This window comes from Embiotoca jacksoni, unplaced genomic scaffold, assembly GCF_022577435.1.
Source record: "Embiotoca jacksoni isolate LCO1_2020_lvr unplaced genomic scaffold, fEmbJac1.0.p SCAF_14, whole genome shotgun sequence".
NCBI lineage: Eukaryota > Metazoa > Chordata > Actinopteri > Embiotocidae > Embiotoca > Embiotoca jacksoni.
Genome location: NW_027185274.1, coordinates 3,505,408 through 3,528,240, shown reverse-complemented (window position 1 = coordinate 3,528,240; position 22,833 = coordinate 3,505,408). Strand labels below are relative to the sequence as shown.

General features: G+C 42.4%; 1 protein-coding gene across 2 annotated transcripts in view; it reads right to left on the bottom strand.

Annotated features, from left to right (window-relative positions):
- Positions 1 to 2,508: 2,508 nt before the first annotated feature.
- Positions 2,509 to 22,833, bottom strand: part of pik3cb (phosphatidylinositol-4,5-bisphosphate 3-kinase, catalytic subunit beta) — a 55,035-nt gene continuing 34,710 nt past the window's right edge. For both annotated transcript variants that reach the window (XM_069147488.1, XM_069147489.1), the window contains exons 6-24: positions 21,695 to 21,874; positions 19,161 to 19,328; positions 16,192 to 16,281; positions 15,720 to 15,974; positions 15,521 to 15,617; positions 15,251 to 15,381; positions 14,837 to 14,887; positions 13,752 to 13,940; positions 12,665 to 12,786; positions 12,300 to 12,443; positions 12,040 to 12,139; positions 10,682 to 10,878; positions 10,487 to 10,596; positions 10,253 to 10,331; positions 9,035 to 9,202; positions 8,818 to 8,941; positions 8,571 to 8,716; positions 6,416 to 6,548; positions 2,509 to 4,230 (exon numbers count right to left, since the gene is read on the bottom strand). In XM_069147488.1, coding sequence (XP_069003589.1) covers positions 4,093 to 4,230; positions 6,416 to 6,548; positions 8,571 to 8,716; positions 8,818 to 8,941; positions 9,035 to 9,202; positions 10,253 to 10,331; positions 10,487 to 10,596; positions 10,682 to 10,878; positions 12,040 to 12,139; positions 12,300 to 12,443; positions 12,665 to 12,786; positions 13,752 to 13,940; positions 14,837 to 14,887; positions 15,251 to 15,381; positions 15,521 to 15,617; positions 15,720 to 15,974; positions 16,192 to 16,281; positions 19,161 to 19,328; positions 21,695 to 21,874 — 2,622 coding nt within the window. In that variant the 3' untranslated portion in view covers positions 2,509 to 4,092. The remainder of the gene's footprint in view (positions 4,231 to 6,415; positions 6,549 to 8,570; positions 8,717 to 8,817; positions 8,942 to 9,034; positions 9,203 to 10,252; positions 10,332 to 10,486; positions 10,597 to 10,681; positions 10,879 to 12,039; positions 12,140 to 12,299; positions 12,444 to 12,664; positions 12,787 to 13,751; positions 13,941 to 14,836; positions 14,888 to 15,250; positions 15,382 to 15,520; positions 15,618 to 15,719; positions 15,975 to 16,191; positions 16,282 to 19,160; positions 19,329 to 21,694; positions 21,875 to 22,833) is intronic.

The window sequence follows — 22,833 nt, the reverse complement described above, 5'->3', positions numbered from 1 at the left end:
CTGGTTGATTATTATAAGAATGCCTATTGGAAGTTTGGGGACTTAAAGATGATACTATTTTGCAGGAAGGAGGTGATGGAGGGTGGAGGAAGGGGACGGGGTTGAATGAAATCGCTATCCAGTGGCATCATGGGAAATGTAGGATCCAGTGTGTCTGGCGTTTATTTCAGATGAGGGTCTAAATGTCTGCTGATTTTTGATCCACCTCTCATAAGCCTGAACAAGAAAGTACACAACAACATTTCTGGACTGTGAATAAGAATAAGAAAAATCCTAAAATGAAAAATTACTTGCTTGAGAACTGTCAAAATTACTTCCAATTTTTACATTGTTTTGAATGCAAGTCCCAAAATTAACTCTTTGAGCATGAATTCTTCTACTGAGGGATCTTATTAATTTCCATCATCCCTCTCCTCAGAGTAAAAATGTAGCTGACACTAACAATAGAAATCAATATTTCATGGGGAGAGTGTAGGTGTGGTCCTTTTCATATAAAAAGACCATTTTTATTTCAGACACAGCATGAAGCTTCAGAAAGGCCAGCATCCATTATGCATAAACCAAGATTGGGGAAGTGGAAGCTAGTGGGAGGGCTTCTTGAGTGCTCTCTCTTTGAGCCCTTGTTGGATGCAACCATCAGTTTAATACAGTGATGTCAGTGGACAAAGGATTAGTGCCGAGAGGGTAACAGATCAGGAAATCATCAGAGATGTAAATACAGAGTATTTAGATCCTTTCACTTTTTGCACACTTCAAATTCTAGTTTCTTCCCAGCAGTCTGCACTCAGTAATCTAGAATTATTTTTTAGCAAAATTATTATAAACCATTAACTGTCAACATTTCCCATTCACAAAAGTATTCCAAGCCTGTTGCACTGAGTTGTGTCTCAGATGTATCTTGTTTGCTTTAATAATAATCCTTTTGATGTGTCTAGAACTTAATTGTAATCCACCTGTGGCAAACTGAATTGACAGGACATGGTTTAGAAAGGCCCGTACTGATCCTCTATGTAGGATCCTGCATGTCAGAAAGCCATGAAGTCCAAAGATTTCCTCTGAAGACTCCCATTATACCTGTGGTGAGGCACTGATCAGGACAAAGGTCTGAAACACTCAGCACTGCTCATCATCCGCTAACACCATCCCTACAGTGAAGCACGGAGGTGGCAGCATCATGGTACAGGGTTCCTTTCAGTAGCAGAGAATGAGAGACTTGCCAGAACAGAGGGAAGGATGAATGCAGCAGCAGAGACAATGCTGAAGTGGCCTCATGACAAGTCTGACCGTCTTTGAGTGGCACAGCCAAAGCTTAGTCTTAAACTCTGAAGTGCATCTACCAGACGCTTCCCAGACAATCTGACGGAGTTTGACAGGATCTGCTAGCAAGAATGAGATACATTTCCCAAATCCTGGTGTGCCAAGCCTGTAGAGACGAACCCGAGAAGACTGCGGAAGAAGATCCTGAATACGTTTTTAATTGACTCTACATACCCATTGAATTATGTTGTCTTACTTTCAGATCATTTGTAGTTGGTATTTCATATCTTATAGATACACCCTGTAAACAGGGCATCTGCCACCGTGTCCTTGCTCCCTATGAACAAGCCTTCTACCAGGTTACTGTATTATGTAACTTCAGTGAAGAGCAACAGTCTTACAGTGAATGATTCACACTGAGCAATGTCTGTAGCTCTGACAGACAGAAATAAACATCAATAAAACACTTTTGTGCAATTCTGACGATAACAAGCCCACACACAAAGGAACTCCATGATGAGCAGGGTGGTATTTACAAAGATCTCCTTATCATCCTCTGATTGTAGTGTAGAGATGGGTCAAAAGATGCAATGCTGACACACATAAAAGACACAGCCAGCCAGCCAGCCAGCCCCCCCCCCCCCCCACACACTCTCTGGCGTTACACAAATTAACAATTTGCACACTACCATCTTCTGACCAAGTCTCCTCTGTTGTCCAGGACATCCTCACTGAACTACAGGCTAACTAACACCATGTGACCTGAAATAACTGACTAAATGGATGAAGCTCTTCTGACTTTAAATCAAAAGTAAAGTTACCTCAGGTCTTTTAAATTTGATCACATGTAATGTTGTGATCTGAGCCCAGGTATGAGTCATTTCCAACTCTTCTGCCTGTACAATCTGATCCTTAAAGGGGAAATCAAAAGGTTTGTGTTTCGCACAAATGGAGCGCACCACAGCAAAGCTGCATTTTGAGTAAAACAGAAAGATGTTGCGCGGAGCCACATCCGGCGTGTCTGTACTATACTATACTGTACGTACTGCTTTGACTTTCCATTTGCCAAAAAGCATTTTTTTTATTTTTTTTTTTCACATATTCTCTTGCAAATATAGCAGGTAGAAATAGGTCTGAGTATATTTGTTGTCTGGAAGTCAATAAAGTCGTCCCATGGTGGTGCCCTGAGTAGGTGCACAGTCGCACAATCCACATCCACAGCAGAACAAGAATACAGAGCAGAGGCGGAAATTCAGCGCGGTGGAAAATAACTTTAATAAAACTCCTATGAAAACAAAAACCAGCAAAACAATAAAAGCCTGTACATTTGACAATATCCAGTGTCTGAGACTTCTGAAGGCCAGTGGTGCGAAATACAGCTGCATCACACAAACCAGCAGACGAGACCGTTATAGGCTTAGGACTGGGCCTAAGGTTTTTACATGATAAGATATGGTTCATATACTCGGATATTGCACGAAAATCAAACACGGATGCAGATGCTGGTCGAGCACCGTATGTCGAAACGAGGAAGTAGCTTTACATCGCAGTGTAATGTCCCTACTGATAAATCCCACCCACTCGGCCCCCAGACTCCGCCCACACTTGCTTGTATACAAACAAATACACTTAAAAAGAGAGCGGCACATATTTGCACATTCAATTTGGGAACAGATCATTAAAAACACAGTACAAACAATAAAATTATTAAACTTTTGCTTTTTGTATTGGTCCTAACGTGTTAAAAGCATCAGTTATTTCTCGGTGAGTTTTTCTTTTGTTGTTGTCACGGTTGCGTTGAGTGGCGCTTTAAAAAAGGATGACAAGTGGGGTAGTGGTAACTCGGAGGCGATGACACTCTGTCCAGTAATGCTTTCGATTTGATAATGCTTAAAGAAACAATGCACATTGTCAACTCCAAATAAAAGAAACAAAAATAAAGAGTTTAGTTTATTAAAAGACGATTTAAGATTTCTCATGTGTCTCTCTAAAAACATTCCAGTGTTCAAGGGTCCAAATGAACTGAGATTCAAACAGTGGACCAAAAGGCTCAGAGCGTCGTCTTCTTCTCTTCTTTCAATGCTATTTCCCTCACAAGTTTTCTTTGTGGAAGTGAAGTAGTCTGGCACATCGACGTCTCTTGATAAATTCTTAAATTGCGAAAAAGAAAACCTCATGAACGATACAATCTTTGCAGCAGTTTTGAGGCACACTTTGAGACAGCGAGTGTTAAGATGCACTTCCTGTGGTGCATTGTTTTAAGACGTGGGGGTCAGATGACTTTCTTGTCTTTTCCGTTCTGCCGTCTCCACACCCCGTCTGTTATCTCCACCCTGCTTCAAACAGTTCATGGGCGTAGTCAAAGTATGCGCTCCCTTCAGAGTCCATTCCAGCCGTGTTTCAAGTGCGTCCCGCTCCGTACGGACAGTTCATCTCTGAGGACGTAGTGTGGGCAGAGTGGGGGCTTCACTTCCCTTCCTTTGGCTCTGTGCTCCATCAGCTGGTGGGCCAGTGCAAAACTTGCAACGACGGTGCCCACCACGATTCCACAGAAATGTCAAGACACCACGAGTTTGGATGTTCAGGAGGCACCGTGCCGGATCGATGCCAGGCGAGGGGGGAAACAGGAAGTAAAGGTGCCGCATAGGTTTACTCTGTATGTACAGTACTTGGAGGTGAATCTGCTTACGTGTCCGATATCTGCTAGATTCCCTTTTTTAAAATCAAGGCGGCTGGCGCCCCGTCTCCTTGGCACATCTCGCCCCTCTCACACACTCCCACATTCCCTCACTGTGACCCCTCGGCCCCCGAAGCCTCTGAGGGGTTGCAGCTGCTCTAGGAGCGGTTGTCTTTAGCCACATTGTGGGCCATCCAGTTGACTTTGGTCGTCCAGCTCTCTCTCAGGGCTTCGTCGAACTTCTGGCGGAACTGCTTCAGCGCTTCATCGTCTGTTTTACCCAGAGCCAGAGAGTCCTGAAGGGGGGAGGAGCGGGAGAGACGAGATGAGTGAGTTACGAGGGAGGAGAAGGAATGAGGAAGCTGATAACACGGACAGATATAAAACCTAAAATAACCACAAGACATTCTTAATGTGTCTCTACAGCATCTCTCGACCTTCATGCTGATACTCGGACATGTTCCACATGGTTGAAGAAAACTTCATTATATTTACACCGTTACAGACAATTTGTATTTGCATGTGCTGATTATTATGTCCACATCACTTCCAGACATTATTTAGTATATTGGTCGTGTGCGAGACAATTTTAGCGGCAGAATATGACATCTGCATCAACTCAAGTGTGTCACCGCTGAGTGATGAAAAGCTGGATCAACAAGGCTATTCAACCCACTAAATATCTATTTAGGGAATGTTAACAATAAGGTTTGTTGTTTAAAAAGAGAAATTTCACATCAGAATCTGACAAACAAGTCACCCACACATGACTTTACTTTGTGACGAATTAACAGATTGTCCAAACAAGGTACGGAGGTAGAGGAGTCATGGTTAGCTTTTGTTTGCACCCACAACCATCGCTGGATGCTAAAGAAACCTGGATTCTCAGGGAGGTTCTAAAAGGAAAAGAAACTTAGATTTTTCCAAGTGGATTTAGGATCGGCTGAGTTTGGTCCGTCATCGATTTACAGCCGTGGAGGACTTTGTTGGTACTCTTCCACAAAAAAGAACCCCACATTTTCTCTCCAATAACTCAAAACTTACAAACCATTATTGTCTGTTAAAAAAAAACAAAAAACAAAAAAAACCGGACTTTTGATTTTCAAATGAAAAGAAGATTTTAAATAAATAAAAATGGCATGCATCAATATGATGGGACCTTTCACCCAATATTGTGTTGCACAACCATCAGAGGCAACAGATGATATGACTTCTGTAGCTCTCAGTGAGACATAGTTTGATCGACTCCAGCTGCCTCAGGTTTGAAGGGTGCCTTCTTCACTCTGCATGTTTCAGCTCTTTCCATAAATCAGGACTTGTAAAAGGCCACTTCAGAATGATCCAAATGTTTTGTTCTTATCCATTGTGTGTTTTGGGTTCATTATCCTGTTGGAGGAGCCGTGACCAGCGACTGAGACGGAGCTTTCCAACACTGGGCAGCACCTTTCGCTCCAGATTGCCTTGACGATCTTGAGATTTCATTGTGCGCTGCACAGATTCAATGACAGATGCAGCAAAGCAGCCCTAAAACCGAACCGAACCTCCTCCGTGTTTCACAGCAGGTATACTGTTCTTTTGTTTGAAAATTCATCTTTTATTCTGTGAACACAGAGCTGATGTGACTCACCAAGAAGCTACAAATTTGTTTCATCTGTCGAAAGGAAGTTTTCCCAGAAGCATTATGGCTCGTTATTTTTTAGGAAATTCTGGTCCGTTTTCTTATTATTTAAAAAAAAAAAATTCATTTCAACAGTGGTATCATCTGCTGTGGAGCCCACTGTGCTCAGAATTGCAGCATGCGTCAATCAGACACCGATGCATCTTGACCTTGGAGTTCAGCTTGTATCAGAATTTTGTCTATTTACACCTTCTGTCCAATCTGGGGTCCATTTTCCTCCAGTGGACACAGTTCGACTACAGTCCCATGGACCTTAAACTAGTTGATTAAATTTGCAACTGTAGTCACAGGAACACAAAGCTGCTTGGAGATGGTTTTCTAGCCTTTACCTTTAACATGTTTGTCTATAATTATATTTCTGACCTTCAGCTCTGTGCTTTGCTTCCTCTGGTCCGTGTTCAGTGTTGTGCACTGAGCAGAAAAACGTGCTTGGTTGTTCTCTGTGTGACTTTTTAAATAATTAAAAAATATTGGCAGATTTATTGATGTGAGAATTTCTTTGGTCCCTAACATTGGTATCTGCAGCAGCCACAGAAATCCTCTTTTAAAACAAAGAAAAAAATGATGAGTAGCTAGATAAATATTATTTTAGTGAATCTGTAAAAAATCCTCCTGAGTGAACTCTCTGAAGAAGAAAGCTTTATCCATAAGTCTAGCTGTAGTCACATGAGGACTGACACAAGTTTGTGTATCTTTTTGAAGTGCAGCCCTGAACAACTATTACAACATATTATTACACTACACACACAATAGTAGAACTACACTTTTTGCTTCACCCTCCCAAATGTCTACGTTGGTATTACCTTTAAGTACTGGATGTCTTTGACGGAGGTGAGCTCAGGCAGTCCAGCAGTCAGCATGAGGGCGAACAGGGTGATGAAGAGGTTGCCATTCTTCCTCAAGATTAAATAGGCCTCCTCACAGTATTGACGGAAACTGCGAGAAAACCAAAGAGACACAAACGCAGTCGGTAATTATTGTCAGAAACACTAGTGTGTCAACAATGATTGTCATGACGTCCACTCGCAGTGCGTCCCTTCATGGAAAGTAAACAACATCCAACAAAAATAATGCCAGCATCTCCAGTATGTACAGTCTGTCCTCAGTGGGAGAGGAGCTTTGTATTGAATGGAAGAATTTCAATTTTCTGCCAAAGCTCATTAATGACTACCGACAGCTGAAAGAAAGATTTGACACATCCATTGGATTCAGGTGAGGAAGGTTACATCATCTTTTTTTTAATAAACAATACTACACAATAACGTTTAATGAAGTCGAGTCATTTCACTGTAGTTCCCACTTCATGATGAAGGCATAAAAAGTAGCGGTAGCTCAGTATGAACCCTTTGATAGCACCTTCGGGCTGCTCTTCACCGACACCCTGCCCTGAAGCTGAGCCGCTGATTATTCTAGCTACCTTGCATGTCCACATGAGGACACCGAGTATTACACAAGCAGGGGACAACTCGAAGATCAACAACCCAGACGTCTCTGCCATCTCGACTTCAGAGTGGCACGGCTTGGACAATAACAACAAAACCACTTCTTAACCACGCTTCATTTCCTGATCTATAGGAGCTTGTAGATGTTGTTTGTAGATGTTTTGTCTCCTTTGGTCCAGTCATGAATGTAGGACGTAACAGTTTACTGTACCACTCGGGTATTTCTACTGTCACTAAAGGATTAGTCTGCTTGTTCCATCACACATCTGTCCTGGGTAAACAACGGACGGATGGCAGCGGTGCTTCATGAAGCCTTTGCGTGCCACACCAGCGCATGCACCATCATCCATCTCAGTCCGGTGTCAACAACAGAGATCTGAAATTATATCTGAGCTTAGCCGTCTTTATCGGTGTATCATAATTTATGTTTGTAGAATAAAGTCAGTTGATCAGAATTATGTGTCATATTTTTGATTTCATTATGTATATTTTTCCCTTGAGGCAGCTCCAGCAGTGCACAGGGTTGTTCTCAAGGATCTACTTTGTTTAAAGTCACCGACAACCACCATTTAATTTATGGATAAACATAAATTAAACAGATTCAACAGCTCAGCACTTCACTGTTTCTAAACAACCTGTAAGACAATGTTATGTTTTACATTTTCTTTCTTAAATTCAGAGTTCAAACAACTGTGTCTGTGACAGTCACACATGCCCTTCTTCAGGTAAGCCATGTGTGATTTTACTTAAATACTCAGTTACTGTACTTCAGCTGAGAACAGTTCTCCGACATGTTCATCAGTGTTTCAGTCTCTACTGCCGCCTGCTGGTGGGAGACGGTACTGCACTGACAATCTTACACCAGCTGTTGTGTTTACGTGATCCTGCATGTCCATACACGTGCCTCTCGTTTCTGTTCAATTCCCTGACAGCCCAGCATCATTCCCTATTTATCCCCTTTTAGCCTTTAAGTCAAGTTGTGTTTATGTTCTGCAACAACAACAAAAAAACAACAACAACAAAAAATGGAAAAACCTTTTGCGTCTTGGACTGTCATTTTCTTTTCTATGACATGAATTAAAAAGTTCATTCAGGTCTTTTATGCTATATGACCAAGTTGAACAGTGAAAATAAAGCTCACCTTGTTTCTGTTTAGAAGGCAGTGCTAACTAATGCTCATCTCAATACCAGAGATGCTGGCGGACAGCGCTTTCTCATCATATTATCATTTTCTTATTCTGGTTTTCTGTTAAGTCGTCAACAGACCCCTTTATAGTCGTCTCACAGACACAAAGATAATGTAATCTTGGAATGCAGAAATTGATCGGTCTAATTGGACGACTCAATAGTAATTTGACTTACAGGTCCTCTAATAGAAACACAATCAACTGTGTAGAATCAACAAAACAGTTCTGACGGCCAGTAGAGGTCTTCATTTGGCTATACCTTAAAAAAAAAATCACGAGACTCCAGCAGGATATAGAGGCTGAGGATAAAAAAACAAAGTAAGACAGACCTGCCAAATTTTTCGGTGTATCCCGTCTTGCCCTGCTGTATGACGTGGATGAAGTCGTGTGTGAGGATAAACGGTACACGCTCCCTCTTGATGCCAAACTTGGACTTGAAGTTGCCCAGGATGTGACCGAAGTCTATGTGGAACAGCTAAGAGAAGAGAAAAAAAACAAAAACGAATCCGTGATCACCGCGCAAACAGAAAACCCAAACAGAGGCTGGAACATTTCTACATATAATGTTTGTCCGACCTGTCCAGTGCTGCGGACCATGATGTTGTCACTGTGCCGGTCTCCGATGCCGAGGACGTAAGTGGCTACACAGTAGCCTGCGCACGACAGAGTGAACTCCTCGATGGCCCGATCGAGGGCATCGCTGCAAACCCACAACACACACAAACAGGTTTTCACTGCACCGCGCCGTCACGTTGACGACGACGACTCATCGAACCACCGGGAGCCATCTTACCCAGAGTTCCTCTCTTTGAGCCAGTTGAGCAGAGCGTCCTTGTTGAACGCTGCCGCGGCTGCGACGTTGCTGCTGGTCAGCTGGATGTTCGCAATCGTGTCTGCCGACGAGACCACCTCAATCAGCCCTGCCCGGTCACCTGTTGCTAGGCAACCGTATGGTACAATTCTGCATGAGAAAGAAGATTTATTATTTTTTTTTTCTTCCAATTTCTAATATTGACATTTCCAAAGGAGAATTGACACTTTTAAAATCAGTAAGCGTGGAAATTATTCTTCACACCGACGGGATTAATACGATATTTCACACAGGCTGCTCTGTTAACACCAGAGCAGCCCGATTTTCAGATGGAAGGAACTCGGAGTGAGTAACACGAGGCGTTAAAGTGATGTCACGCAGACCAGACAGATGATGTCACGTTTTCCTCCTCATTCTTTCTTTCCACAAGATGGCAGCAGGTCTTTATTTTGAGGGATGCCGAGTAGTGTGACCTGAACAAATCCTCCTCCGTATACCTCGTTACAATGTAAGGTCGTGGTCTCACACATCTGACAGCCGTGACCCGGCGCTTAAAGCACACTCAGTTTTTAGCCTCCATTTGCAGCTTGACAGAACTTTAATGGAGACCAAATGCCTCGACGGCGCTTCTTACTCGACTTAAAGGGCGCCGAGTTTAAGTAACTGAGAAAAGCAGTCAGCTGATAAAGGTTACATGCAGTAAAATACACCATATCAGAGTGATTAGGTTACATTGTCCCGTCACTGTGTTCGAACTGTGAACCCATGTCGCTGTAATCTGAAGCACCGCCTGCAAGCTCAACTGTCAAAACAGCCCCCTCCGCTGCTCGGCTCCAGATGTGTCGGCACCGACGGTGGGAGAAAGAGGGTCTGTCAACGTGCGAAAAGTGTGGATTTGATTAAGTTGCAATGCAGATATTCTGTCTGTACGTACGCGAGTGTGTAGGGATAGACATCCAAAGGGTGTTTAAAAAAAATATATATATAAAAAGTGTGTGTGTGTGTGTTGGGGGGGTGGGGTGGGGGGCTTGGAGGTCAAACTTAGCACGGGGTAATTAACGTTTCTCCCCTCCTCTGCTGCACCCCACCGGAGCTTCCCCTTCCCCACAGGGAGCAGGAACAAACACGCCTGACATGTCTGTCAGTTTAACAAGCATCCACACTGGAGAACACACAGATGGGAGGCACAGAAATAGTCACCTGAGGTCGAGATTGGCCTCCTTCCACAGAAGATCCATTAACCTCAAGATCTGTAGGGTCAGCATGTCTTGCCTTAAGTCTAGGGAATGAAAGCGAAAGACGAGAACAAGAAAAGACGCGAGATGGAAATATTAATATAGTTAAAAGGAAAGAAAATTGCATTGCATTGTGAACTTAAACGTTTCTCAACCCCACCCTCCTCTTCCTTTCACATCCTCCCTCTCTGACTCCTACCGTCTCCATTCTTGAAGATGATCCCCAGCGTGTCTCCGCCCAGCAGCTTGTTGTTGTAAACGATCCAGAGTGGCTTCATCTTAGAGTCCATGTACCGACACTTCTCCACACTGACGGGAAAAGTGAGAGGGATGAAACTTGAAGCTATAAGCTTCCCGTCAGAAGATTCTCATATAAATAATCGTGTGGTCTTACTTGATGCCGGACAGCAGGACGTTGGGGTTGAGAGGAGAGTGCAGGTCGGACAGAGTCTCCGAGTAGCCGCTCTGTCTCAGACATGTCATCATGGCCTCCTTGGTCAACATGGCCTCCTTGGTTTTACTCCGAGCGTTCTTGATGGTTCCCAGTTTAATGAGCTCATTGACAGACTTCAGTTTACTCAGGGCTTCCACCTGGGAGAGAAAAAAAAAACAACACAACAATATTTTACTGTTTGTTTAAAAGAAACCAGCCAACAAGTGATGCATTCCTTTTACTGAACACTAAACTCATTCTGCTTAAACAGCAGCATTGTGATCCCATCCAGTGTGTACGTGCTTCAAAACAGGAAAGTGGCAAATAAATGATGAGGAAGTGGAAGGAAGTGTCCCAACGACTGACTGTCAAAACCAACTCCGCAGAGGTCAAAGGTCAGAGGGCAGGATGGGGGACACTGTTTTTGCTGCGAAGGGCCAAAAATACCATAAATCCAGTCGTGTCGGGTTTAACAATAGGCCAGCGCTCTTCTGCAAGGACGCTGCAACTTCCACTTAGGAAGATTCTTGTCATATATTTAACTATATTAAATAATTTTATCTTCACTATAAGTAAATATCAGTTTGTGTGACCTAGCCTCAGACAAATAGCAGAGAAATGATAGATGGAACCAAAATTAAAATGATTCATTTGATTAAATCTCATGAAAAGTTTTGCTAAAATATGGACTTACAGAATGTCACAACAATCTGACCACCTACAATCACACGCAGAAATATTTTCAACAAGCACTTCTGCCTACAGCAGCCAGGAGACATGTTTTTACACTCTAGGAATGACCTATTTTGACTTTAAAAAAAAAAAAATCTAAAGTCCCCCTCAACACAAAACTGTGTTTCTTTTTGTTCCTATAAAGTTTGAGCCTCACTGTGCAGAATGATGTATGTGCAGAATTTCAAACTGGAAGCCTGCTTTCACAATGATCTGCTGAGTTTCTCTGAGCTCGCTGAAAATCCAACCGTGAAAGACAAACCGACAAGCAGGATTTGTGACATCACAATTAGTTTGGAATCCAATCCTGGTGAAATTCAAAACAAGTGTGATGTGGAAACTTAAAAGCCTCCAGTACACGGACACCGAAAAGGGACTTTACAGTGAAGTCTGAGACGACTTGTGTTGTTGTATTGTCATAGTAGTGAATTTTATCTACAATACATCTTAAGACTTTCCAAGACCTTAACGTACCCAGTTGGGGATCTGCTGTAGGAACCTGCATTGATTTATTGTTTAATAATTTGCTTGTGAAATTACATGTGTGCAAAAGACAATAAATAAAACAGATGGGGTGTGTGGCTTACCTGTTTCTTTAGAACCTCAATATGAGGGATGCTGCCTCTGCAATAGGCTTCCAGGATGAGGGAAAACTGGACCGACACAGCTGGCATGTGGATCTCTGACCTGTAGAGGGCAGCAGAGAGGCAGCATGGACAGATTAGAAAGGTTTTCAAAGAAGTGTCAAATGTTACCATTTTCTAGCTTTCCCTTTGTTTTTGAATGTGTAGCTGTTCAGGTGTGCACATGTTCATGTGTATACCGAGACTTAAAGGGCCACACACACCGTAAGTGCCAGAAGAGGAAGTGTCCGATCTTGCGGTTCCCCTGAGCGCGCTCCAGCAGGAAGTGAGTGAGGGCGCAGTCATAGTAGGGCTCATAACGCAACACCTGCACCAACTGTAGCAGGTACTGTGACAGTTCCTCATTGCTGTTGAAGGGAGGAGGAGACAGGAACAGAGAGAGAAGAGTGAGACAATGTTTTCTATTTTCTGGCTAAAATGATCCATTTTCATAATGACATTTAAAATGTCCCGAGAGACAACAGACAGCACTACCAAATGTCAGGCACAGGGAACCGAAGGAAGCAGGAGCAATGGAACGTCATTGCATTTAATAAAACCATAAGTGTGGGTGGAAACACGCGTTTACCTCATATCGCGCAGACAGCGCACGGCGTACTCTCTGACGTACTGGTCGGGGTAGTTGAAGTCCAGAAGCTCCAGAGCGTCTCTGGGACTCAGTTTGGGCCAAATCTGCAGCATTGACTGGAGCTGAGGCACAAACACACACAATACATTTCATCAGTTACACGCGCATGCAGTCCTTGTGTAGCCTGGCAAATTAAATGTTCATTACAAAAGTTTGATTACCCACGGGACCACCCACACTAGAGCTGCAGATTAATCCTGCAGTAATAACAAATGATAGCTGTGGTCACGATTATATTTTCTGTGAATAAATTAAAGTCGATTGGGTGTAAAATATATTTATATTTATTCCACTTCTGTATGGCACTGAAGTGCTTCCAACAGCTCCCGAGTAAAAAGTCTGTCACAGGTCTTTGTTTCAGCTCTAACACAGTTCTGGCTTCTGCGTCTTATTTTGGTTGGATTAAACTTTAAGAAGAAAGTTAATTTCAGGAGAGGAAAGTACATTTTTTTGATCCAACGACATGTTTTTAAAGGCTGATTCTGTGAAATCTGTCGGTGACGGTGGAGTTCTGTCACTATATAATGTTTACTAGTCTGTTGTCAAAGATGCATGTTAAAGCCATTCTGCTAATACTGAACAAAATAACAGCGATCAACTTTTTTACCTAAAGTGCAACATTAACCAACACACAATTGGTAGAGCTGAAACTATACTGAGATAATATCACGTGGAATTTTATGTCCAGGCTATGGCTACAATGTGAATGCATGTAAATATTTATCTTACTTTTTTTTGCAGTTAAATGTTTCACAGTACAGTAAAAACATGGTTTTGGTATGAAGTAATAAAACTAGTGTGCAGTTAAAAAAAAGAAAAAGAAATCATTGAAATTACATAAAATTATCGACTTAAAGAGTCACTTTCTCCCACTAGATATATTTTTGATGAAAAGCTCAAAGACAAACCTGGAGATGCGGGTTTTAATTATAAAAACATAAAAGTACAGGTGTTACAAAGATAACATCACAGCCCCAGTACAACTTGTTTATTTTCAAAGCTTGTAAGAGTGGAGACGCTGGCTAACCTGGGCCATGTCTTCATGTTTGCTCCACTTGACGGAGAGCAGCAGCTTGGGCAGCGACTGGGGGAAATTCTCCAGACAGTCGTGGCGTAGTGTCCAGATCAGATCCTTCTCGTTTTCACACAGCTGAGAGAGCGGGTCGCGCTCCATGATCTCCTTCAGCTCGATGTGGAACTTCTTACCCCCCCGACCCTGAGAGGAATGACGAGGAAGGGAGAAATGGTCACTTGGGATGGGGAGAGGATGAAGAGAGATAAATTAAAAGATGAGGCAGGATATGACAGGAAATGCATGATGACGAGGAGCAGCACTGACGGTAAAGAACCACAAGAGGGCAGGAGTGTATCAAAGTTTCCTAGAATTTCTCACCAACTGCCTTGAACTCAAACCAAGGGCAATTATTGAATTATCTCTGCTAAAAACAAGTTGTGTGCTGTCTGATTCAACAGCGACAAGCAGGATTTAAAGGGCCACAAATGTAAATGTAAACTGGGTCCTGATATGCAAGCTTCTTTTTTTTTTTTATAGATAAATAACAAGCCGAGCTGTTAAGAGCTGGACACCAAGGTGATATACAGTACAAAATAAACACCAACTTTTCGTGATAATCTGTAGTTTCACACACACACATGCAGCTCATATCAAAGGGCTGCGTTTAGGCATGCCCTCGACATAACACAGGATTATGTAACTGGCTGTAACACACCCAGGAGTGTGTTTTTAGCTGAGGGGCACTGAGACAGGAACACGTACCACTAATCTGATTGGAGTCTTTTAGTTTTGCACTTTTGAAGGAGACTTAAACATTTTTGCTGCGACACCCTGCCAAAGTGATAACAATGGGTTTCCAAGGAAACTAGCAATGGGTGCCAGTTTGAGAGGTTATATTTGTGGTGTGTGTCTGTTAAAAGTGTGTGTCTGTGTGTGTGTGTGAAGTAGTAAAACAGTGAGAAATAACGCAGCATGCCAATGTGTTACAGGCCAACATGTGACAATTATGCCACTTTATTTTCAGCCGGTCTGCTCTTGGATGTACTTTGACTAAATGCGATCATTTAAGCGTGTTCTCCGGCTGCACGTGAACTCACGACGGGTACGGAGACACTGGCTCTGGCGATGTCGGCAGCTTTTTCCAATATCTGCAGAAAAAGAAAAAGAAAAAAAAAAAGAAGTGAACTTCCACTCCTACATTACTGCTAGACTGCATTAAGCACACAGAGCACGTTCTGATCCTCTCATGCTAACAGCCACCACTTCATCATAATCACTAGGAATCATTATGAAGAGCACTAAGCCACTGCGATGACAAATTAAACTGCAGTCAGTCTGGATGGGGCCACACTTGATCCATCCAGCTTTCTATGTTCAGATGAACAGTCTGCGTTGACGTGTTTGTACGCATGAGGGCTGACGTGAAGGGTTTCCTCTTGATCTAAGCTTATTGGCATTAAAAAGGCAAACAGGTATGTTTGTAAGAGGACAATGATAGACTGCTGTCTGACCTTGTCAAATGGGGGGAAGATGATGGGGTGCAATGAGTGCTCTGGAAAGTGGATGTGCAGCGCTGTGGCGTTCTCGGTGTACGGGTTGGTCTGAATGGTTCCTATGGGGTTCAGCATCTCTTCAAGTTCATCTGGGTAACACAGATACACACACGGATACACACTGGGTTGGCATGAATTCACTGTATGGTGGAAACCACTGGTGAAGCTCATTTAATCCTAGTTTATTTATTAAATACACATGAAGTATGAGAGTGTTTGTGCGTGTACCAGGAAAGGAAGACCAGCAGTGCAGGATGATGTCTCCAGTCTTGAGCTGCCCTTTGTAGTCAAACACCATGGTGTTGACCCAGGCTATGGGGTAGTGCTGGATCACACAATTCATTATTAGTCAACGTGTATCTGTTTGAAAACTGAAGGTTTTATGATTTTTGTATGACCCAGTCTAAACAGCACAGATCCCACTCACCACTTTCCCTGCCTTGCGGATGGTCTGGTACTTGTTTGTTGGAGCGTTTTTGGTGGACTTCTGCTTCTTGACTTTGTCCATGACGGCATAGATGGCAAAGCAGAGGCGGGTCATGCGTGGCAGGTCGCTGATGGAGATGTCAAACTCCAGCGTGCTGTCTTTCCACGTGTGGTCGGAGCGTCCACTGCTCTCACTGCTCACCGCCGGCTTGCACAGCAGCTCCGTGCCGTGAAAGAGCCCCGCCCTCACCTGGACCTGGGTGGGTGAGAGGGATTGATGGGTGGGTGTGAGTGTGTGTGTGAGAGTGTGTATACAGCATCATTTTTTGGAAACTCTTTTAATCACAGCCTTGTCAAATCTACATAAAAAAAACCCGACATGACATGATTGGTGGAGTTTGAAACCTGCGTGTGTGCAGTGACAAACCACCAGGAACATGAATGAGTGTTTTATAGACAAAGCAAGAGTTTACCTTGGCAGTCTCCTCTGCGTTCACCTTGCTGCCTTTCACAAGGACTATCTTAAATGGGATAGACACGTCCCACACAGACATCTGTACTTGCTGCACAGGAGAAGGGAGAGGAGAAAGAGAGAGATTTGCTGTGAGTGAGCAGTATACGCAGAATGTGCAGTGAAAAATATGTACCTCCGAAACCGCTGCTTCTTCACACCCACCAGTTCCCCGCATGCACACAAACAATATGGGAGGTGAGACAGGTCATTGTGATGTCAAGCCAAGTGGATTTGCGTGGGTCAGCACTCAGCAGTACAAACAGCATCACATGACACACAGAAACTATGAACATGACTAACCAGCACACTTCCTGATGTTTGCTGCCGCTCTCTGTGTGTGGATGTTTGTTTCAGTGTGTTTGAATGCCCATGTGAGTGCGACGGTCTTTGTAATTCATAGTCCCTTATCAGATAAGAGGCTAGATATTTGTCTGCAGGCAGAAACAAGAGCTCCGTGTACGGTACAGTGTCATCACAAAAGCATCCCATCCTTCAGTTCTCTTCTCCCGTTTTGTTTTCAACAATTATCAGCTGAGTGTCAATCCAATAGCAGCTTCCTTTCAGGAAAATAAATCTCACTTCCCTTCACAGATGTCCCACACTTCTACAGCAAGTTTATGACTGTCTGCTTCCTCCAGGCCACTGCTACTGATTTTTATTAGAGGTTATCTTATAGCACTGCTCAAAAATAGTTACAACTTTTTATCAAAGTTACAAAATAAAGCCAAATCAACAAATTAAATGTGATTTAAAAAGGAACAAGAGCACATCTGCATTGCCCTGGTTTCCTCAGGTTATTCATAATATCGCCTGCGGGATTCAATCCCAACACCAGTGGCTCATTCATCTTTGTGTCTAAACATAGATGTTGGAACAAAACCATCAGACGATCTGAGACACGCAGGGCAACAGAAAGTGGGATAAAGTATTCCAAAATGAATTGGTCGTTGTTAAAAGGGACAACACAACAAGGGAAACATGATAGGAATTCTTAATTCCACTTAAAAATCTGGGCAGGTTAATATTTACCACAAAACTCAAGGTGTCACAGAAGTCTAGACAGAAGCTGGCAGAGGTATGAAGAGGAGGTTCTTGGCGTGTTGTGGAAAGAAAAAGGTATGAAATATTTCTAAGTTGATCACAAGAATCACAGGAAAATTAAAATGACCCCATTTTTGATGACAAAAGTACTACGTTTGTGGTGTTATTGATATTTTTTGTTACAATTTTCGGACCATTTCATGACTCAAGAACAAATTGATTAATCAAGAAAAAAAATCAGCAGCTAATCAAGAATGACAGGAATGATTAGTTTCAGCCATCACCAACTATCTGGACTAAATTTGAATGTTTTTGGGGCATTGGAGGGTAACTAGGTGTTTTTTTAGATCTATATATCACTTGGAGAGGCATGCTATTTTAAAAGTATTCTAAATCTTTATTATCATCTTTTCTTGTAAACCTCAGCTCTACATGTTTCTGTCATTTTTACAGCAGGATTGAATTTATCATAAATCACGATACACAATAATTGTGACACTCCTTCCTTGGGCGATATAAAATAACATCACCATATTTTAGGGTACTTCTACAGTAACTATAATCCCGACGATATGACAAAATACTGAAAAGTAATCAAATACTTTTCTTAATTATGAAACCATGCAAATGCAATAAATGTTAAGTTTTATATTGCAGAATAAAAAGTTTACCTTCAAATAATGAGTAAAAACACAGCATCAGATCTCTTGTAACCGAACCTCTTCCACACTAATGAAGCTGCTCCTCTTTGTAGAACCAACTCCTCCACCGCGGAGCCACTTTCAGACGTTTGTTGTCGATATGTGCAAGTTACTCTGGTGTTAATGTTTTAATCACTGTTTTTAAATGTCCTTTTCTTTTGCTTCATGTTTTGATGCTTTTAATGGTTTAATGTGAAGCACTTTGAAGTTCCTTGTTGTTGAAATGTGCTATAAAAATAAACTTTCCTTGCCTTGTGAAACTTCCTCATGACTTCACAAAGTCAGAATATTGCCATTACCACTGTTTGAATTTTATTTTTAAACCATACAAACAATATCAATATTATTGTGATGTTATCATGGAAGCTACAGTCTGTAAAACAACAAAATATGAAGTAACAGAAAATGTTAAATCAACCCACGAAGAACAGTGAGAACAAATTATAAAATAATTGTACATGTGATTATGTTTCATGATGGCTCACACCTGTAATATTCATCAACTTTCCAAACCACCCGTCACCAGGGTATCAAAAGGCTGCATGGCATCAGCCTATTAAAACCGCAGGAGACACGCTAATGAAAGCCAATTAAATTCAACCTGACATTTAAAAAGTGGATGCACACATCGAGCAGTGATGTCCACGTGCACCTGGCAGCGGCGGCGGCAGCAGCGAGGAGCTGCCGATGTTTTCTGACAACATGGCAAATGCTGGCAGGGCACCGTGGGTTTGCTCCGACACACTCGCAACACCGCCTCGTAAAAATACAGGTGGCAGCTGCCAAGTACGCGTTTACTTGGTAAACCTCCACACCTGCTTCACTCCCCGCAGGTGAACCAATCAAACTGGAGCGTCGGCTATTTTGAGCGCCACTCGGTAAACACGGGCAGATATTAGGTAACATTTCCTCATGTGCACCAACGCTCTCAGTTTGGTCCTGGTCATGTCAAATAAGTCACCTTTCAAGTAGGTAAGCGTAACTTACATATATTATCAGTAATGGTATGCGAAACCAATTTCAACTTGAAGATCACTGAAGATCCAAAACAATCAGATGACATGAACTCGTAGCGGTTAGCAGAGCAGTGTTCCTTTGACAACAACATGTGGAATAAACAAAAGCTGCACAACACAGAAGTGACGGCGTGCATTCCTTCATCAGACGTACAGGTTCCTGGACTCACCGTGGGAACCCTTCTCTTGGGAGGTAGCGGTAGAGGTGGGTTGGAGGACTTGCGGCTAACCACAGCGCCGATGGCAGAGATTTCCTTGTCAAACATGGCCGTAACGATGCTGGTGTGGACCAGGGTGAGGTGCGGAGGCTCCTTGACCTGCAGGCATGTGCGGATGTACTGCGCACAAGACAGGAAACAAACAGGTTTTAAGCAATGGGCATATTCAAGCTGTTTATAGTGGAGAAAAAGTCTAAAATCAGCTAAACTAAGGGACTGGTTTAAAGACAGAGGGAAATAAATAAAGCCATAACAAGCCAAATGGATGTGTAATTTGTTAGCAGATTCCAAATTAACAAGCACACAAACTGTTTCATTGTTCATTTAAAGCCTCGTTTCAAAACCGCATCATATAGGTCACCAAACGTAGCCATACAAACTTCAGCTGCACACAGTTAGCTACTCTGGTCTACACACAATAGTGTTTTTGAAGCTGGACGGAAAGAACAATCGGGCTTATTGAATCCATATACTGATAAAATCACTAAATTTGCTATGTTTACATTATGCTGCCAAATATAAATTTTACAACTACAGTATCGCTCTTCTTATGACAACTACTTTTATTGTACGCTTTGAGTGTGTTGCCCATCTGTTTATCATGCGGTTATATATTTCTGAATGTTGAAACCTTCACGTTTTTTTAAGCTTCTCGGTGTGATAAATCTTGTTTATGGCAACTCATTCCAATTACTTCATGTACAACTGAAAACAAGCAAGATGACCAAAATCCTTCAAGTTTACCATTTTGATTGATGGTTCTGAAAAATGTAAAAAAATAATAAATATATATATATATATATATATATATATATAAAAAAAAATCCCTTTTAGAGCTTTAATGTCTGGAGGTTAAAGAGAATGATGTACACACTTTTCTGAGTCCATTTATAGAGTGTAAATATAAAGGACCAGCATCCAGACCGACCTGACCGAGCGACTTTGTGTCGACCTGACACACACATTGTTCTAATGCTGGTTAGTGTCTGAATCATGTGAGACAGCTGAAACAAGTTGATCATAAACATGCATAGTGTAAACATACAATCCACCGTCCACTCCTCGACCAAAAATATTACCGTTACTGTTTTAACTTTCCCTTGTTCCACCTGCCAACGTTGCTTCCTGGTATCATAAAACAGTCACACTAATAACGCACTAAGGGCCTGATTTACTAAAGGTTTGTGCGTGTAAAATCAGGTGTAAACTCCACACCACCCACAAAAAAAATGTCCAAGTAGATTTACTAACGACGTGCAATGAGGATTGTGTCTTTCAAATGTGCAATTATCACACACGTCCATATTGCGTGTTTGCCTGCGTGCATATGTAACATTGGGCTTGAAGGTGCAAAACACTGGGAGGGAACATGCAAATAGAACAATTTATCCCCCGCAATGACATTTACTAAACCTGAAAGCAGAAATAGGACAAGTGATTGTGTGTATTTTAGTACGACAAAGGAACATATTAGTCTGATGCGCAAATCTGGAGAGACGGCTGCTCTCATTGTGGTGAGAAGGAGACGCAGGAAACGAAAGAACACGTAGAGAACGTGGTTTTACACCCGTGGAAACATTTTTGAGATGTCAGAGGGAAATATTATTCAGACATGTCGTTTGTCCAGCGAAGACATGTCTGAGTTATTGAATGAACTGAAAGATGATTGACAGCCAATAACAAGGAGGAGCCATGAAATACCAGCAATTAAAAAACTTCTTTCGACTCAGCATTTTCCTGCCTCTGGGTCGTTCCAGCTGCCTGGATATCCCACCCAGTCCCGTTATTCAGGTGTGCTGTCACAGGTCCTGAATGTGTCCCGCAGAATTCACAGGGAGCTTCATCAGGTTCACGAGCACTCGCGAGACACTGAATGAAAAGTCACCTGCTCATCACAGAAAGATCTGGACCTGCTGATCGGTTGGAGGATCTCATCCACTGTCGCTCCTCTTTTATATGCCGACGTTTTATTATTAAGCCTTTTTTTTCCGCCTTTTTCTTTTTGCCACAGTATTGACTTTCTTGCAAATAATCTCCCATATCGTGTTTTGTTCTTGTTATATTTCAATGGGATCAGATTTCCTTTTTCCTTTTGTGGTCGTTCTGTGTTTTTCATGGCTGGAATCACTTCAACACACGCAAACCCCTCATTTAAATACAGCGATTTGCACCCGATTTCAATGACGCAATTTCTCTCAGTAAATCACCCGCGAAACGGGTGCAAAAAATGTGCAAACTTTTGGAAGGAACATGCAATTTATTTGAGATCTTAGTAAATCAGGCCCTAATAACGCTGTATAAATTTGTCAGACTGAAAACATTTATATAAAACAATAAAAAAAAGTAGATAATAAAAAAGCAGCTAAACTATAGATATATCTGTTGCTGGACATGATATTGACGCAAACAGTGACACATCTAACTCTGTATTGAAGTCTATCAGCCCCTGACAGACACCTAACCAAGTCTAATGTGTAGCCACAGACCTTGTACTGAATCAGAGGATGATCTCCACAGAGGAACTCCAGGCACTGGCTGACCCTCAGCGTATACTGACCCCTCCACACCTCCTCCTCAGGGCCGTGGGTGGTCAGCCACTTCCTCAGAGCCAGCTCCATCAACTCGGCGGGGGTGCATGATAATGACACCTTTAGACTGGCTGAGTCCTGCAACACAAGAAAGGAAAACAGGGACGGAGGTTGATTCAGGTGTTGAATAGGTGGAGGCCTCACTGCTCCATCACATGAGATAGTAAACAGCAAAACATGTTCTCCAGCACATTCTACGTACAATCATACACTATTATACGTTCAAAGAAGTTGAGAACATAAGCTGCGTGCAAGTACACCGAGAGCCATTACAAATTTCTTTGACATGTAAACATACTTGGCCCATAAAGACAACTCTGATTCTTTTGATGAGATTGATGGACGTAAACAGACGGGGCTCAACGCACCTCCAGCAGATCAAAAAGCCTCTGTGACTTTTCCTGCGTGCTAGCAACACACACACACAGTCACAGGGTTCATATAGAAGTGATCATTCATGGCTGAATGAGCTCAGGTTGTGCACTGAAATGGGTTTAAATACATGCGAGTCCTCCACCCATGAAGTAATATGCTCCGAGTGACATTCTGAGGCTCACTGCTTCACGCTATTTATAGCGCCGGGCTGACCTGATACCTGACAATGAATTATCATATCCTGGAGGTTTAATAAAAATGTCAGCTGTTTTATCAAAGAAAAATGGCCACAGCTACATTATGGTTGGGCTGCAGCGCTGACAGTACAAACAGTAGCTATCCACAAAGTACTTCACAACTTTTTTTTAAACTGTGGAAACCTTTTTTTTAATGTTGAAATTAGACACAATTTTGATGCTAATGCATTGACAGAGTAAGTGAACAAGACTGAGGTAATACCCCGAATATCTTAATGACTTCACTGACAGGAAGGTTCACATTAAACCTCGGTCATATTCACTTTTGAACAACAAACCACATCAGCACACTTCCCATCTATAATGTGGCTTATTGTGTAGAAGACTTCCTGCCAGTGTCCACCTGAGTGCCGTGCCACAGATGGCCTGCCTTTGTGTATGTGATTCTGTGATGTTGATCAAAGC